Source organism: Canis lupus, chromosome 5, assembly GCF_003254725.2.
Source record: "Canis lupus dingo isolate Sandy chromosome 5, ASM325472v2, whole genome shotgun sequence".
NCBI classification, from domain to species: Eukaryota; Metazoa; Chordata; class Mammalia; order Carnivora; family Canidae; genus Canis; species Canis lupus.
This window is the reverse complement of record NC_064247.1, coordinates 81,952,248-81,968,309: the sequence shown is the minus strand read 5'-3', so window position 1 is coordinate 81,968,309 and position 16,062 is coordinate 81,952,248. Positions and strand designations below refer to the sequence as shown.

The following is a 16,062-nucleotide window of genomic DNA, read 5'->3' as shown; positions in this document are numbered from 1 at the left end:
CCCAGCTCCAAAAGGAAGCCCTTAATAGACTGAAGCAGAAGAAACCATAGCCAGACTTCCAGTGGGGTGACAGAGCTGATGGGGAGGGTCCCACAAACCCAGAGTCTACAGCTCAGGTCAGGAAGCCAGGCCAAGGTTGCCGTGTCTTCTTGTGAGCCTGGACCATACATAGATGCAGGGCAACAGGAGTCAGCAGGATTTAGAAAGGGGATGTTCTCTGAGTTTCCAAAGGATGACCTAGACTGAGGGAGAGTCTCCAGGAGCACACATAACAGAGGGGTCACATGCACACACGGGGTCATGGTACAGGACACAGACACAAGTGTATGCAAATACTGGCACAGGCGGATACATAAGGTCATGTACCCAAGGCAGGCACACATATCCTCCCCAGGCAAGTCCTGACTCCCACGGCCAGGGCGAGCCTGCCATCTATGCTTTTAAGAGGAGGAATACATAAAGCCACAGAAGTGGCTCTGGACAGGAGATGGGCCCTCCACCCAGAGCCTCCCCTCTTAAGTGGCTCCCAGCCCCCTCCCTGAGACTCCTCTGGCCCACCAGGGAGCCATGCCTGGGTGGCAGAGAAGACTTTGGAGGAGGCATTGCCTCTAGGCCCTGGCACAGAGCCTGAGTACCTAAGATAGAGAATGGGCACGGGCTGGGAGGGGTCCACGACCTTCCAGGACCTAGTTCGGGCACAGATGAAGCAGTGGGCAAGGTCCAGAGGCTCACAGAAAGCAGGGACTCCTTCTGCCATGGGCTGTACCTACTGCCCTCAGAATAGGGCCTGGCAGCCAGGTGCTGGCACGAACTCCTAGTGCCTGGCACAGCCCTAGCATGGATGCCAAATGCAGGGTGCCAGACACGGGGGTGGGCAGGATGGGGGGCCGCTGGGCCACACACAAACACAGATCTTCATATATACAGGCAGGGAAATGCACCCACACTCACATCACTTATTTTATACCCTGTGGAATCATGGGAGTAGGGCAGGGATCCCGGAGTCCCAGAGGCCGCCCCCACTGACTCTCCAGGTGTCCCCACTGGCCTGGCTCTAGGAGTATCAGTTGGAGGGTGGGCTGGAGGTAATGGGAGGCCTACTTTTTCTGTTAGCCCCCGCCCCCGCCACACACACACATGCACACACCTGCACTCCCACACACGTACCCTTGTGTGGCAGGAGGAGGTGGGGCTGGTGCATCCCCAGGACGGGGCCCTGGAGGGAAGGAGGAAGGCGGGCCAAGAGACTCCCAAGGGCCCGGGCAGTCCTCCCCCCGGCCCCCGCCACAAGCGGGCGTGTGTGCGCGAGGGCCCTGCGGCCGCGCACGGCGTGGGAGTGCGGCGCGTGTGCCCGCTGCGGCTGGGGCGGCTTTCCCGCGGCTTCAGGCAGGCGGGAGGCCCAGGGGCGCTGTCCCGGGGGGCGGGGCGGGGAGCTGATGGAGGTTGTGCGTGTCCTCAGGTGTCCGGAGCGAGTGCGAGCTGGGGGCGCTCACCTGGGGGCGGGGGGGCGGGGGGCAGGGGTGAACAGATGCAGGGCACGAGGGCCACACCAGCCGGCCCTGTCCCCCGCACGGTCCGCGGCAAGGCGGCTCCTCCTCTAGCAGCAACTTTGAGACTTTGTTCCGGCTTCTTAGAAAGCAGATCTGGCCGTGGGGGCGGGGCGGAGGGGGGGCACCTGCCCGAAGGAGGGTGCGGGGTGAGAAGTGGAGGGAAGCCCCGCCCCCGCCCCGCCCCCGCCCCGCCCGCTCCCCCGCCCCCGGGGCTCTTTATAAGCTCGGCCCGAGGGCGAACGGAGAAAGCGAGTGTCCCTCCCGCCCTCGGCCGGCGTGTGCTGCGCCCCGCGCCCCGCGCCCCGCGCCCCGCGCCCCGGCCCCTCGCCCCGCTCCCCGCTCCCCGCTCCCCAGCCCGGCCCCCGCCCCGCCCCGCCCCGGCCCGGCCCGGCCCGGCCCGGCCCGGCCCCGCCGCCATGGAGCGCTGGCCTTGGCCGTCGGGCGGCGCCTGGCTGCTCGTGGCGGCCCGCGCGCTGCTGCAGCTGCTGCGCGCGGACCTGCGTCTGGGCCGCCCGCTGCTGGCGGCGCTGGCGCTGCTGGCCGCGCTCGACTGGCTGTGCCAGCGCCTGCTGCCCCCGCCCGCCGCGCTCGCCGCGCTGGCCGCCGCCGGCTGGATGGCGCTGTCCCGCCTGGCGCGCCCGCCGCGCCTGCCCGTGGCCACTCGCGCGGTGCTCATCACCGGTGAGTGCGCGGAGCGCGGGGACTCCAGGCTCGAGGGCGGGACCAGACCCCGAGGGTTCCCCGTGAGCCGCCCACGCCAGGCGGGACCCCCGGCGCAGGAGTGCGAGTGTCGCCCTCCCTTGGGTGCCGAGAGCGAGCCAAGTAGGAAGCGCACGGCACCTCCTAAGTCCGGGTTCACTACCTGCCGCCGGGGAGTGTCGGAGGGAGAACGAGGCTGGGAGCGGGCAGGTGCGCAGGGACGACGGCTGCCTGAGAAAGACGAGCCTCCGGAGTTCGGGGTTCATGGCGTGCCCCTTCCCAGGAGAGCAGGCTTTGGACGGGGGCGTGCTCTGAGGGACTCAGACGATGGTCACCCCTTGAAGTCGGCCTAACAAGCCCACGTGGGACGCTCCGTCTCCTCTTTCCTGGGGCCACAGGAAGGCGCTTAGATGGGGAGTTGGGGCATTGACCCACCCCCCAAGTTGGCTGGGATCCTTGGACTCCAGAAAAGGTTGAGGTCACCATGACCGGCAGCTGGGCATTCAGCTGCCTCTCAGAGCACGCCACCCACCCCCAAACTGCTGAGGTAGCCGTCCAGCGTCTGCAACCAGCACCCCACCCCACATTCCTCTCCTCCTGGTCTTCAGTGCCCAGGAAGGAGGTCCTGGAGAGCTGTACTCAGGTGCCTCTGGCCGCCTGGCGGAGTTCCCTTTGTCTGGAGCAGGGAATAAATCTGTCACCAGAAGGAAGGGAGGGGAGGGGGGGCCTGAGGCCCAGGCGGAAGTGGGGAGGGGGAGAAAGGCCAGGGGGCACCGGCTGTGCTGTGGGGGGGAGGGGCAGTCTAGTCCTCCCCCACCCCGCCTGGCCTTGGACAGGTTCTCAGAGCTCTGCCTGGTGTTTGGGCCCTGGGGTGGGGGCTGCCTCCAGACTGGCTGCTCAGAGGCTGGGTCCAGTAGGGGGCCCCGTAGGATCGGATGGACCTGAGGGAACTTCCCACAGGCCATCCAGGAGCCGGGCCTCAGAGGATGAGTGAAGATAGGTGAAGTGTGGATGTAGAACAAAGGCTTGAGACAGAAGTGAGTGTGGCCTGGGTAGGGACAATCAGTAACCAGCCTGACTGCTGGGACATGGTGGGACATGAGGTTGTTTCCTCAGAAGAGGCTTTGAATGCCAGGCAAGAAGCCAGACTGCTGAGATGAGGTGGGAATAAGGGTGGCATGAGGGCTCTGGGGCTTAAACAAGAGGGTGGAGCTAGAGCAGGGTTCAGGCCTGATGCATGGGACCTGAATTCAGTACAGTGTGAAGTTTTGGGGGATTGAGGAAGGAAAGATGCAGACCCCCCCCCCCCCCCCCCCCGGGATGAAGCAGCAACTAGGCTGTGAGCTCTGCTCCCAGGGACTGGACAGCCCCCCTCCTGCCTTCTAATTTGTGAGCTGCCTCCACAGGGCTCAGGGTATCTGCTGGTACTAGTGACCCAGTGGGCAGTCGGTCCTGAGAGCTCCCCACAGGCCTTCAAGCTGCTGCTCTTACTGCTCCTTGCCTTGAGCCTGAGAAGGAGGGAAGAGGTGGGATGCCATCTGAGGTCTGGGCTCCCCCATCTCTGGCTGTAAAGCCCTGTGATGGGAGAGGGGAAGAGTGCTGCCCAGCCCACTTCAACTTCTCTGTGGTTTCCTCTTTCACCACCTGATTGCAAGACAAAGAGGTAACCAGGCCCTGACTCACCTGCCAGGAACAGTGTCGAGCCTGCCAGAGCTTCCACTCGCCCTTCCTGAGAATGCCCCTGAAAACCACTACCTGAGCTCCGGCCTGGGGTCAGAATTTGGGCTGAGTGCCTTGTGTGCACCTCTATGTATGATGGTGGCAGGGGGTCTCATGAGAGGGAACCCCTGTGTGAATATGCCAGCAGGCTGGAGGTATGTACAGGTGTCTGTGTGTGTCAGGTGAACACGAGGGTATGCGAGGCATGGGTGACTGTTCGGACTGCAACTGAGGCTCTGGAAGGCCTCTGTTTTCCTTGTGAAGGGCCCGTCTGCTCTGGGAGGGAGCTTAGGCGAGTGGACACACATGTGCTCACTCGCCTCCCCAGTCAGACTTCCCCTGGAAGGACCGGTCAGCCCAGGGTTGTCTGCAGAACCCCAGCCACATAAAGCCCAGCTCACAGCCCCCTGCCCCAGCTTTGTTCTCTGCCTCAGCAGAGGGCGGGGCTGAGGTGGGGAAGGCTTCCCAAGCGTCCAAAATTGGGAAAGCAGGGCTACTGTGAAACTTCTGTTTAGCAGGAGCACCAGGGAGGCAGGCTCTGGAAAGCCTCCTCCTTCGTGGCCCTCTCCCTCCCCTTGTTGGCTGCCTAGGGAGCCAAGATCAGAATTTGAGGAACAATTGAGGAAGGGGGTTGCTGCTTATCAGGCCCCCACTTAGACTCTGCCTGGTGGTTCCTCTCTCTACATACCAAAGACAGGAAATTAGGTCTCCAAAGTGGTAACTGACCTCAGGTCACACTTGCTGGGTGTGGGAAGGGATTCAAATGCAGGTCTGTTCTCTTCTCCATCCATCATCTCGCCTGTCCTGGGGGCAAGTGGTCGGGGCTCAGAGAATGCCCTACTGTTGCCACTGGTTGGAATTCCCAGAGCTGGGGTCAAGGGTGAGATGGGGATGGGCCTCTAGCTTTGCCTAGAGCTTAGAACAATAGTAGGGATGTTGGCATGGAAGGGAAGTGGGGCTCAGCTTGTGATGATGGGAGTAGAGGGCTTGGGCTTCATCCTGAGGACTGGCAGGGGGGCCTTGGAAAGGTTTTCAGCCGCAGAGTGATATTGTCATTTTTGGAAAGATCCCTCTGGCTGCTTAGGTAGAGAATGAGTTCAAGAGGGCAAGATGGGACAGGACCAAGGAGGGGGCTGCTTCATAGTCCAGGTAAGAGGAAGAAGCCTGGGCAAGGGCAGCGAGAAAGGGAGGGAGGTGGTGCAGTAACACTGCACATGCAACCTAAGGCCTGAGAGCAAAGCAAGCAGGACACCAGGGCTGAGACTGGGCCTCACACTGACCTCCAGGAGAGTCCTGGCCTTACTCTTTGCTGGCTAAGAGTCTTTGGGAAGCAACTTCTCATTGCTAGGTCTCAGTGTCCTCTGTAAAGTGGGAAATGTAAGCCCCATTTGAGGTAGCTGTGAGGAGTCAGGGAGTTGACCGCCATGGGAGAGCTGGGCAGAGGGGCAAAGCCTGCAGAGGCGGACCTGGGAGAGGAGAGGAGGGAGGCCTGCTGGCTGCTGGAAGATTGGATATCTAGGGGCCTAGATCCTGTGCGGACCCTGGGGATCCTTAGAGTTGACTCAGGCTGGACTGGGCCACAGTGGTAGTTCACTGGCTGCCCTGCCCTGGCCAGGCTGTGACTCTGGTTTTGGCAAGGAGACGGCCAAGAAGCTAGATGCCATGGGCTTCACGGTGCTGGCCACCGTGTTGGAGTTGGATGGCCCTGGTGCCCTAGAGCTGCGTGCCTGCTGTTCCCCTCGCCTAAGGCTGCTGCAGATGGACCTGACCAAGCCAGCAGACATCAGCCGAGCACTGGAGTTCACAAAGGCCCACACCAGCAGCACAGGTCAGTGGCCAGAGCTCCTCCAGGAGAGGGCGTGGCTGGTGGGAATGAATGGGCAGGGATTAGAGGTTTGCTGCTGGCTCCATCCAGCACTTCCTCCTCTCTTTCACCCACCTTCTCCATGCCCTCAGGCTTGTGGGGCCTGGTCAACAATGCAGGCCACAACGATGTAGTGGCCGATGTGGAGCTGTCCCCTGTGGCCACATTCCGCAGCTGCATGGAGGTGAATTTCTTCGGGGCGCTTGAGCTGACCAAGGGTCTCTTGCCACTGCTGCGCCGCTCGAGGGGTCGTATAGTGACTGTGGGCAGCCCAGCAGGTGAGTGCCCCTCCCCTCTGGAGTAGAAAAGGTGCTGCTGCAGAGCCGCAGGGAGGGATGCTAGAGCCTCTGGCCCAGGCTGAGCAGCCCCACTTCCAATCCATCCCCAGGAGACATGCCATACCCATGCTTGGCAGCCTATGGGACCTCCAAAGCGGCCATGGCGCTGCTCATGGACACATTCAGCTGTGAACTTCTGCCCTGGGGGGTCAAGGTCAGCGTCATCCAGCCTGGCTGCTTTAAGACAGGTGGGGGTCGGGCCTGGGATGGGGTGTGTGGTTGTGGTCTTGCCTGGGGTGGGATCTGGTCTGATGAATGGCCATGGCTCTGGCTGAGGCAGGGAGTGGTTTGGGGGTAGATTTACCAGAGTCTGGATTTGGCTTCCCTAACTGACCTCACCCTGACCTTGCCACTCCTTTCCCAGAGTCCGTGCGGAATGTGGGACATTGGGAGCAGCGCAAGCAGCTGCTGCTGGCCAGCCTGCCCCGAGAGTTGCTCCAGGCCTACGGCGAAGACTACATTGAGCACTTACACGGGCAGTTCCTGCATTCACTGCGCCTCGCCCTGCCAGACCTCAGCCCAGTCGTAGATGCCATCACTGACGCGCTGCTGGCAGCTCAGCCGCGCCGCCGCTATTACCCAGGCCGTGGCCTGGGGCTCATGTACTTCATCCACTACTACCTGCCTGAGGGCCTGCGGCGCCGCTTCCTGCAGACCTTCTTCATCAATCACTGTCTGCCAAGAGCGCTGCGGCCTGGCCAGCCTGGCTCTACCCCAGCCCAGGAGGCAGCCCAGGACCCAGATCCAAATGAAGGCCCTTCCCCCATGGCAGCCCAATGAGCAGTGCCCACAGGTGGCCTAGCTGCTCCGGCAGAGGAGGTCCCTTGAGCCCTTGGCCCTCCCCTGGGCATTGTGACCCTCCCCCCCCCAAGTCTGCCCTAGAGCCTGGCCTCAAGGACCCCAGCCCCACCCACTCGGTCAGTGCCCCAGGCCAGGCCTCCAATAAACCTCCAGGCCTCTCAACTGCTTCATGAGCCCACACAGACCCTCCTGGGCACAAGGTTCCACCCCTGTAGCTTGGAGAACCCAGCTGGATGGGGAGTTCTGTGCAAGACTTAGCTGTAGCCTTTGACAGGATCCCGCAGACAGTGCCTCTGCAAACTAAGGAGTTACTGGGTGGGGTGGGGACCCCCCCTCAGGATTTTTTTGAGGCACCAGTGCCTCAGTGCTGCAACTCAAAGGGTGAATCCTGTTTCTTGACTGGCTCAAGAATTCGGGCTCTGACCACCCACCCAAGCCCCCTAGCCACAGGGAGGCTGCATACCCCACTTGCCCTACTGCCACCTTTTAAATAAAGACAAATTTTTATTTCTCCTAGAATGCAGAGATGCTGTTTTGGGAGGGGGTGACTGCCTGGGTGATAGGCTGTGGCTGGGTGACAGATTAGGGACTGCCTGGGGAATCCCCGGTGGTCAGCACAGGCTGAGACTCTGGGTGCAGGCTCTGTGGTTCACACCTAGTCCCCTTCATTTATTCACAGATTAGGGCTTCCTCCTAGTGAAATGGGGGTGGTGCCCCTGGCCAAGGGCATAGTGGGGCTCAATGAGGCAAACAGGGAGGCCTGGGGCCCTCCAGGGCCAGGACCCAGCTCCACGGCCCTGTCTGGGCCTCCAGTGACTTCCCTCATTCTGCAGAACCTGGCTGCACAGGGAGAGGGCCAGTGAAGGAGCTGGAAAGCTCGGGGTTGGGGGAGGGTTACCCAAGGGAAGTTGGACGTCTGGGAGAGGTACTAGGGCACAAAGGAGACAGCAGACAGCTAGGCTTTGAGAGGGCAGTTTATTGTCTTAGAGGGCAGAGCTGAGGGATGGGGTTGTAGAGCTATTTGCCCTATGCCTCCAGGACACACACTCTCCTTCCCCTGGGCCACAGCTCTGGGGGCCACCCACAGACGGAAGAGGAGGCTCACGCTGCCCCAGGGGTTCTCAGGGAAGGACATAAAATGACCACATGCTTCTTAGACATGTCAGTGGCTGTAAACAGAGGGCTGAGGGGGCCTCCTTTTGGGGGAGAGGGGGTTGGTCCATCCTTGGTAGGGGGAGCAGGTGCCCAGCCCCTTTTCAGGCCCAAGAGCCATCTCAGAGAGGGTCAGGGAAACCAGTAGTCACTGGAACAATGTGCTACCCCCCGGGGCAGGCATGTGAACCATGGGCTTTGTCACAGCACACGCAGACACACACTTGTGGGGAGCCTTGGGCCAGAGCGCTAGAAGATGGGGATGTAGTTGTCAATCTTGGCGCGGTGACGCTGGGCAATGCACTCGGCGATCCATACAATGTTGCGACACTCTTGCTCCTTGAGCTTCACGAAGGCGTAGAAGATACCAAAGTGGAACTGGTTCAGGAAGGCCAGCTTGTTCAGTTTCACCTACAGACAGGCAGCATGGTGTGCAGGTGGCCATGATGGCAGTCAGGCCTGGGCCACCAACCCTCCCCTACAATCGGCACGTGAGCAATCCCTCACCTCATGCTCGAAGAATCGGTCCTCCAGGGTCTTGTCTCCAGGATTGCTGCCTGCACCCTCGAAAAGCAGCTTATATTCCTGGCCCGGGGAAGAGATGGAAAGCATGAGCATGAGGGTGCTGTTGGGTGAGGGGTGGGGATGCAGACGCCAGTATGCCTGCCCATTATCCTGTAGCCAGGGCACTCACCGGGTAGTAGTCGGCCACGTTCTTCACCTGCTCATAGTCATCGGCCCGAGCCAGCTGGGCCAGGCCTTCTGGGTAGAGCCTTCCGCAGTGCGGAAAGAGCTTGGCACGGTCCTCCTTGGACAGCTCTGTGTCAAACGAGTTGATGGTGATGATGAAGGCTCGTCGGTCGGCTTCAAACTGTGGGGCCGGCACACAGGCAAGGTGGAGGGAGGGGGAAGGAGGCAGGTGCCAGTCAGCTGACAGGGCTTTCCCCAGGTCGGGGCTACCAGGGACCGGCAGGTGTGAGGGTGGGCAGGCACTCACCTCCAGGATGGGGCACATGGCATCGGCCGTGGTCCCGCCCAGTAGGGTGCAGAACTTGTAGAAAGACTCCAGGTAGGCCTGTGCAGAGCATGGGGCTTGCTCAACCCAGGCAGGGAACTGGGGGATCTGCCCTCCCCAGTCCCTTGCATGGTAAGTCCAAGCATCACACCCATGGATTGGCCAGGGCAGCTCCCATGTCAGGGCCTCGGAAACATCCACAAATTCCAACTGTTAATCGGTTGGCCTGCTGCCTCTCTGCACCAGGAGTGACAGAGCAATTTCTGGCTGACTGACTGCTTCGTGGGGTAGTACCCCCTCCACACCTCTCCACCATCATCCCACAGGACGCCAGGCTTAGACGGGGGCCCAGTCTGCCCCCAGCTGCCCTGCCTGCCCTTCCCCCAAACCTCCCCTCCTCAGCCTCAGAAAACCATGTGTTGATGGGCTTAGTGAAGGAAGGTTACTCCTGAGGGTTCACGGAGGTAACCTGGACTGGGTGGCTCCTCTTGGTAGCCCACCTCACAGAACACCCTCAGGTAGCTCCCAGGCATTGTGAAGCACAAAGCAAAATGTCAGCCCAGCTCCTGCTGAGCGACGGTTATTGCCTACACAGACTGAGCCTTGCAGTGCAACGGCTGGACACATGGGCTGTGATGAGAATGAGCACTTCCTGTCCAGGCAAACTGGATATCCTGGGCATGAGGAAAAGACAGTTCAGCCCAGGCCCTAGTTCCCTCCCAGCACTCACTCATAAAACCAATCAGGGACATGTCAGGAGAGGGGGCATGGTCTTGCAGCCCCCCAGAGAGCTCCCTTCACTCAGATCCTCCTGGGTCCCTTCTGGTGGCATGGTCACAGGGACTCTGGCTCCACAGGCTAGAGATTATTCTGAAGGGTTGAGAGTGAGAGCTGGGAAGCCTGGAAAGCTTTCAGCACTGAGGTCTGCCCTCCAAGGTTCAGAGACTTTTCCATCCACCACCAGCTGATTTGGGCCACAGGCTCTGCTGCTCCAAGGAAGTGAAATGAGTCCACAAGCACAGGCAAAACAGCACTGGGCAGGCTGGGCTCGGGAGGAGGCCCGTCGGGACCACCAGGGTCACAGGAAACAGAAGTCTAGGACAGGGCTGGGAGCAAGAAGCTTGGAAGGAGAGAGTGGACTCCAGCACAGGAATCAGAGGGCTTGGATCAGAAACCTCTGCCAATCTTGCCATGGCTTAGTGGTAATCAGTCCCTCGATGACTGTCCCCAGTCACTTTCCTCCCCGTGGCCAGCCAAGCTGGTTGTGCCCAAATCTCCAGGCCTCCTCCCGAGGGGCAGACCTTCCCTGCAGTTCCAATCTGTGGGGAAGTCCCCAGCCTTCACCGAGCTGTACCAGTCCCCAGAGAGGCTGACCCCAGGGTTGGGGGAGATGGTGGGACAGGCCCAGATTCTTCTGGAAGCTAGGGCAGCTGAAGAAACTGGCAAGACCCCACAGGGACAGGTACCAAGGTTACCTTCCCCACCCTGTCCCCTGCAGCCTGCCAGTCCATGGCTGCTGCGCAGCTGCCTACAGTTCCCACCTGCCAGGCCGTTGAGGGTCCGTCTAATCTCCCATCTGTGGCCACTGGGCTGGGACACTGCCTGACGAGCAGGCGGTCCTGGCACGATGCCCTCAGCCTTGGATCAGTGTTTATGAGCTGGTGCCTGAGCAGCCCTCACCAGTGACTCCAGCTAGAACCAGTCAGGCCCGGTGAGAGTGTGGGTGAGGCTGGGGGGACAGCCGCACCCCTCACCCGGTCTCAGGGCAGGGATCCCGGCAGCGGGCCATCTGGGCGGGCAGGAGCACTCAGATGGTGTGTGCACACACAGCCTCGGCTGACGGCCTGGCCTGCCTCCCTGTTAGCGGGGCAGAGGAGAGCACGTGCTTTCCAAACACGCTGAGCCAGGTGTGATCCCAGTGCTTCTAGAGTCTAGCAAGTGGCTTCAGGCAACCTACCGTGCTTCTCTGAGCCCTGTTTCCTCATGTCACCAGTGTGGATACCGATGCCCAGCTAGCTCCTAGGGCGGTCTTGACAATTAAAGAAGTTGGCCGCCTGCCTACCTTGCTCTCACCTCTCTGCTCTGTCCTCCGCCCTGTAGCCAGAGGGGGCTTTCTCTGCTGCAAACTTTGGCTGGCTGGCCCTGTCCACTGGATACAGTTTGAACTCGGGCCTGGCACGCTAGGCCCTGGGTGACTTGATCCTATGCCTGCCTCTTTTTCCAGACCTGTGTCCTGCTGTCCATCTGAAACCCGCACTTCCACAGCAAACCGCTTGCCACCTGGCCCATGTCCCATGCTTGCTTCTGCCTTTGCTGCTCCCTTGCCTACACGCCTGCAATCTACAAGCGGGCTCCTCATCTACCCACAGAGCTGCCCTTACACCCTAGCCCAGACTCTCAGAGGGAGACTGGAGGGCCTCGGCTCAGGCTGTGGCCAAGTGTTGGCCTCTTAGCTCCAACCCAGTCAGGAGAAGACCTTCACAGTAAAGATCCGATAGACAGGTGTTCTCAGGGTTAGGTCAGCAGGGCCCTCAGCCTGGGCTAGCCTCAGCCCCCACTTTGGAGCCTGCCCACCGCTAATCCATGTTCCTGGCTGCAGCCCATCAGGGGTCCTGGCACCACTGCTCAGTGCTTCACTACAGCCAGAACCCAGACTGTCCCAAATGTCCTTCACTGGTCCCTGGCCAGCCCCCTGCCTTTGCTCTCAGCCCTGCTCTTAGCCTCCTTGGGCCAGGACAGTATGGACCCATGAATCCCAAACTCACTCTATCTCCAGGGGTCACCAACCTGTGCCATAGCCTGGAGGGAAGCAGAAGGTGTGTGGGGGATGAGGATGCTGGGACGTGGCACTGGTTCTAGGCCTGGGAACCCGAGAAGGACTTGGTGACCTGGCTATACCTGGCTGGGTACCCCCCTCCACCATAACCGAGCACACCACTGCCTCTGCCCAAATGCCTGTCCTGGCTGGCAACAGTCCAGGTGGGGTAACCCTGAAAGCTATGGCCTGGGTGGTGGCCCGTGACCCTCCTGGATGCAGGGGAGCAGCCATCTAGGAGCCAGCTCTGACAGGCCAAGCCGTGGGGCACCAGCCACTCCTGCTGATCTTATCAGTACCTGCCGCAGGCACCGCAAGGTGGAGAACCTGTTCCATGCAGCTTGCGCCCAGCTTGGGAGCCAGCAATGAGTGGATAAGCCCCCAGGATAGGAGCCTGGTGCACCACGTCCTGTCCCGGCACCCCACCTAACACACCAACCCACCACCCCGTGTCCCCCATCCCCCCCCACAGGCCCGGCCCTGCCCCTGGCGAGGGCACTACCTTGTAAAGTGTGTTGCGAATGATCTCGATGTTCATCTCATCAAGGTCCTGCTCTGAAATGCAGTCCTGGAAAAAGGCCGCTGGGGAAGAAAGACGTGGGGGTGAGGGTGGGAGACTGGATTCAGCCTAGGCAAGAGTCCAGCTGCTGTCTGGCCACCCTGCAGGCCACAGAGGGCTCCTGCCGCAAGGCCCAACCGGCATGGGGGGTGGGGGCCTCCCAACCCAGCCTGGGCGATTGCCTTGGAAGTGGCAGAAGCAATACTAGGGGCCATGTGCACTGACCTGAGCTTCTCCTGCATCCTTGCTCCTAAAACTGATTTATAAAGGAGGCGGCCAGCCATAACATGATCTAATCGCCTCTGGGGCAGACCCAACCTCGGTCCATGCCAAAGACAGACTTGCATAAGAGGCCATGACATCCTTCTTCCTTGAGGGGCAGCTGTGGATCTGGGGCCTGATGCCCACAGATCTGCAACGCCCAGGAGGGCCTGGGGCCCATGTTTGGAAAACTAGCCTCCTCCTCAAGACCAGGAACAAGCTGGGTGGGCATGGACCAATGACCCAGAGGGCCACTGTTGGGCTAAAAGTGGTGGCCAGAGCAGGATAGAGCCCCCTCCCCTGACAGGGGCCCTCAGACTCACTAGTCTATCTCTTCTTTAAAGATGGAGAAACTGAGAAGCCACAAAGAGCCCAGAACTTGCTCAGAGCTACTGGAGGAGTATACAGCAGATATGCCCAGCAGGTAGGGCTCAGGCCATTCAGTATAGGAATAAGGGCAGCTTAGAACCCAGTGGTCTAACCCTGGAGGCTTCCTGGAGGTGGTGCCCTAGGGACTAGGACTGTGGCTATGAGGGCACTAGCTGGTGACAACCTTAGTGCCTTCTCTCCAGCCTCCAAGACAGGCAGGAGCCAGCACTGCCTAGGTGGGGCCCTGCAGGAAGCTCCCAGTTCCCCTTCCTTTCTTGGCCTCTGACACGAACTCTGCATCCTGCCGGACACTGCCTGACCTGGCCCCTGGGACCTGCTCTGTGGAGGCGAGTGAAGCTGAAGCTATTTGCTTCCCTCTTCTGCCTCACAGGCAGCCAGCCACTCTGGCCCAGCTTGGGGCCACGGTCATTCGAGCTCCCAAGACTCTGAGGGACCCCGGCCTCTCCCCTCTGCATGAGCTCAGCCATCCTCTGCATTCTGAGAAATTGGCCAGTTTCACAAAGCTACATGCTCCGAGTCAGGCCCTGGGGGTGGCCTGCCTGGCCCAGTAAAAGCAACAGAAAAGGAGAAGGCAGGGTGAGAGAATGAGCGGGAGGTCAAGGACAAGATAAAGGTAAGCAGCAGGTGGCAGGCTTCCCTTTCTGGCTCAGCATCACCCAGTCCCCACCCTCCACCCAGGTTCCGCAAACCCACCCGGAGGCGCTGCCCACCTCTTCCTCCCTCCGCCCCAGTGGCTCACCCAGGGGCGTGTCCACCAGAATGGCATTGTAGAGCTCGGCAGGTGTCTGGGCGATGTTCACAGCTTCCATCTGCTCAAAGCTGCCTAGTGGGTGGCACTTGGGCACAAGCTCGGCGATAGAGCGCTGGTGCAGCGTGCCCGTGATGAGCAGGATGACATTGTCGATCATGTAGCTGTAACTGCGGGAGGCACACGGCAGCAAGGAAGCCCGTCAGGGAGGGGGGGGTTGGCAAGTCCTAGTCCAGCACTGTGCCCCCACTGCCCCCACTCTGTACAGGCCACCGGCCCCTCAACAGTGATGCCACCTCGAGGGTGCTGCAGGCCAGCACCACTGGCTCACCTCCCTGCCCCGGTGCACCCCTACTCTAGAGCCAGGAGTCGGGGACATGAGGCCCCTCCCTTGGGGTGTGGCATAGATTCACGCCCTCGAGTATCCTGGAACAGGTAACTGCCCCACAGTGTGAACAGTTCCAGCAGGGCGCAAGGAGGGAGATGGAAGGCCAGCTTGGGGGATGAAAGAACTGGGAGATGAAAGTGTGTTCCAGGAAGAGGGAACAGTGTGTGCAAAGGCCTGAAGGCATTCACTGAGTGTCTGCCGCATTCGAGGAACTGAGCACAGCTCGGGGCTGGCAGAGGGAGGGAACCAGGGCAGAGCTGCCAGCAGGCTGGGGCCTGGGACTCCACACCAGGCCAAGGGGCCTGGCTGCACTCGGGGCACTGGGGATACAGGAGCAGGCCAAGCAAGGAGAGCCATGGTCCCATTAGGGTCAGTCTGGCTGCTGGGTGAGGAAGGCTGGGGTGGGGGGATGGCAAGGTGAGGAAAGGTTGAGGAACAGGGTGGGGAGAGACCAGAGGTGGGAAGGCCAGAGAGGAGCCAGTGGGAGGCCCCTGGAGCCAGGCCCCAGGTCAGGCAGAGATGGAACAGGTGGATTGCTGGCCTGTGCAGCCCCACTCCAAAGGCAGAGCACCGCCTCCTCCCCAGGGCCAGAGGCCTAGGCCAGGTGTCCACCCAGGAGACCTGGAGGCCACCCAGGGGCCCGGAGGCGGGGCTCCAGTCTTCCCTGGCTGGGGCACCCCTGGCTCCCGGCTCTGGATAGCGTCTGGGCAGCAGGAGGGGCTGTGGAGCTGGGGAGGGTGGGGCTGCCTGTCCGACTGGGCAAGGGGCAAACTCTGCCCAGACTTTCGCGATGATGCCACAACGGAGCTGAGGCAGCCGTGGAGTCACCTGCATGGGGATGGGGTAAAGACGGGGAAGGCCCCAGGCACAGTCAGGTGGCAGTAACCACAACATTCCTGTGGCCTGTCACCAGGATGATCGCAGGGTACTAGGTGACGGAGGAGGCCTGGGGGCTTGGGGAGAGGGGCACCACTGAAGGGTCAGGTTCTGAATGGGCACTGAGTATAGGCCTTGCCCTAGCTTGTGGGTGGCCCCAGGCAGGCCCTGGTCCTGAGAAAGTACTTTGCGCACCAAAGGCTGAAGCTGTCCACAGAAGACCCCTGGGGGGCAGTGGACCTAAATACCAAGAGAAGGAAAGGAAAGGGGTGGCCCAGCCTCAACCCAGAGGGCCAGCCATGGGGCGAGCTCCCACAAGGCCCTCCAGGAAGGCGGCAGAAGGAAGAAGCCACAGCTCCTGTCCTGGCCTGACCCCCCATCCCCCTGCTCCCTGCACCCTCCCCCAGCTCCCACCCAGCCCAGCGCCCTGCTGCGACCTCTGCTCTCCTGGGCTTGGGGCCAGGCAGCTGCCCTCTCTCCGCCCCCAAACTGGCTGGGTCAGCGACAGGATGTGCACTGAGAAGAGACAGCCCCCCCACCCCACCCGCCCCCTCTCAAACTGAGCTTCAGGCGGGGCCCATTTGTAGCTGCAAGCCAAGGGGCCCAAATGGCCAGCCTTCTGCCCCTGACCTGACAGAGCTGGCAAAGCAGAGGAACCTCAGAGAACACTCGCTAGAGCTCTGTGCCTTGGCTTCCAGCCCAAGCCTGCATCCCCTCCACCCTGAACAACATCCCTCGTTCCCAGTGCCTCCAGAATCTCATGTACCACAGTAACAGGACTACACGTCACCTCCCGCAGCCCTCTACCTGCACCCCATCCAGCCCCACTCCAGTCGTCCTGTTCCCGGAGACGGCCACAAAGACCCCTGCCCCCTGCCCTGAGGATG

General features: G+C 61.2%; 2 protein-coding genes across 4 annotated transcripts in view; one reads left to right on the top strand and one right to left on the bottom strand.

The window, feature by feature from the left end:
• The first annotated feature begins 1,966 nt into the window (after positions 1–1,966).
• HSD11B2 (hydroxysteroid 11-beta dehydrogenase 2) lies at positions 1,967–7,490 on the top strand. Its single transcript, XM_025426529.2, has 5 exons — positions 1,967–2,231; positions 5,584–5,796; positions 5,925–6,110; positions 6,221–6,358; positions 6,535–7,490. The coding sequence occupies exons 1-5, from the start codon at positions 1,967–1,969 to the stop codon at positions 6,948–6,950; spliced, it is 1,218 nt and encodes a 405-aa protein (XP_025282314.1). The 3' UTR covers positions 6,951–7,490.
• A 437-nt stretch (positions 7,491–7,927) lies between these two features.
• ATP6V0D1 (ATPase H+ transporting V0 subunit d1) overlaps positions 7,928–16,062 on the bottom strand; it is a 39,354-nt gene continuing 31,219 nt past the window's right edge. For 2 of the 3 annotated variants that reach the window (XM_049109669.1, XM_049109670.1), the window contains exons 3-8: positions 13,903–14,081; positions 12,456–12,535; positions 9,121–9,324; positions 8,818–8,994; positions 8,631–8,708; positions 7,928–8,534 (exon numbers count right to left, since the gene is read on the bottom strand). In XM_049109669.1, the coding sequence (XP_048965626.1) occupies positions 8,373–8,534; positions 8,631–8,708; positions 8,818–8,994; positions 9,121–9,324; positions 12,456–12,535; positions 13,903–14,081 (880 nt within the window). In that variant the 3' untranslated portion in view covers positions 7,928–8,372. The remainder of the gene's footprint in view (positions 8,535–8,630; positions 8,709–8,817; positions 8,995–9,120; positions 9,325–12,455; positions 12,536–13,902; positions 14,082–16,062) is intronic. The other variant, XM_025426530.3, reaches the window with a different exon arrangement.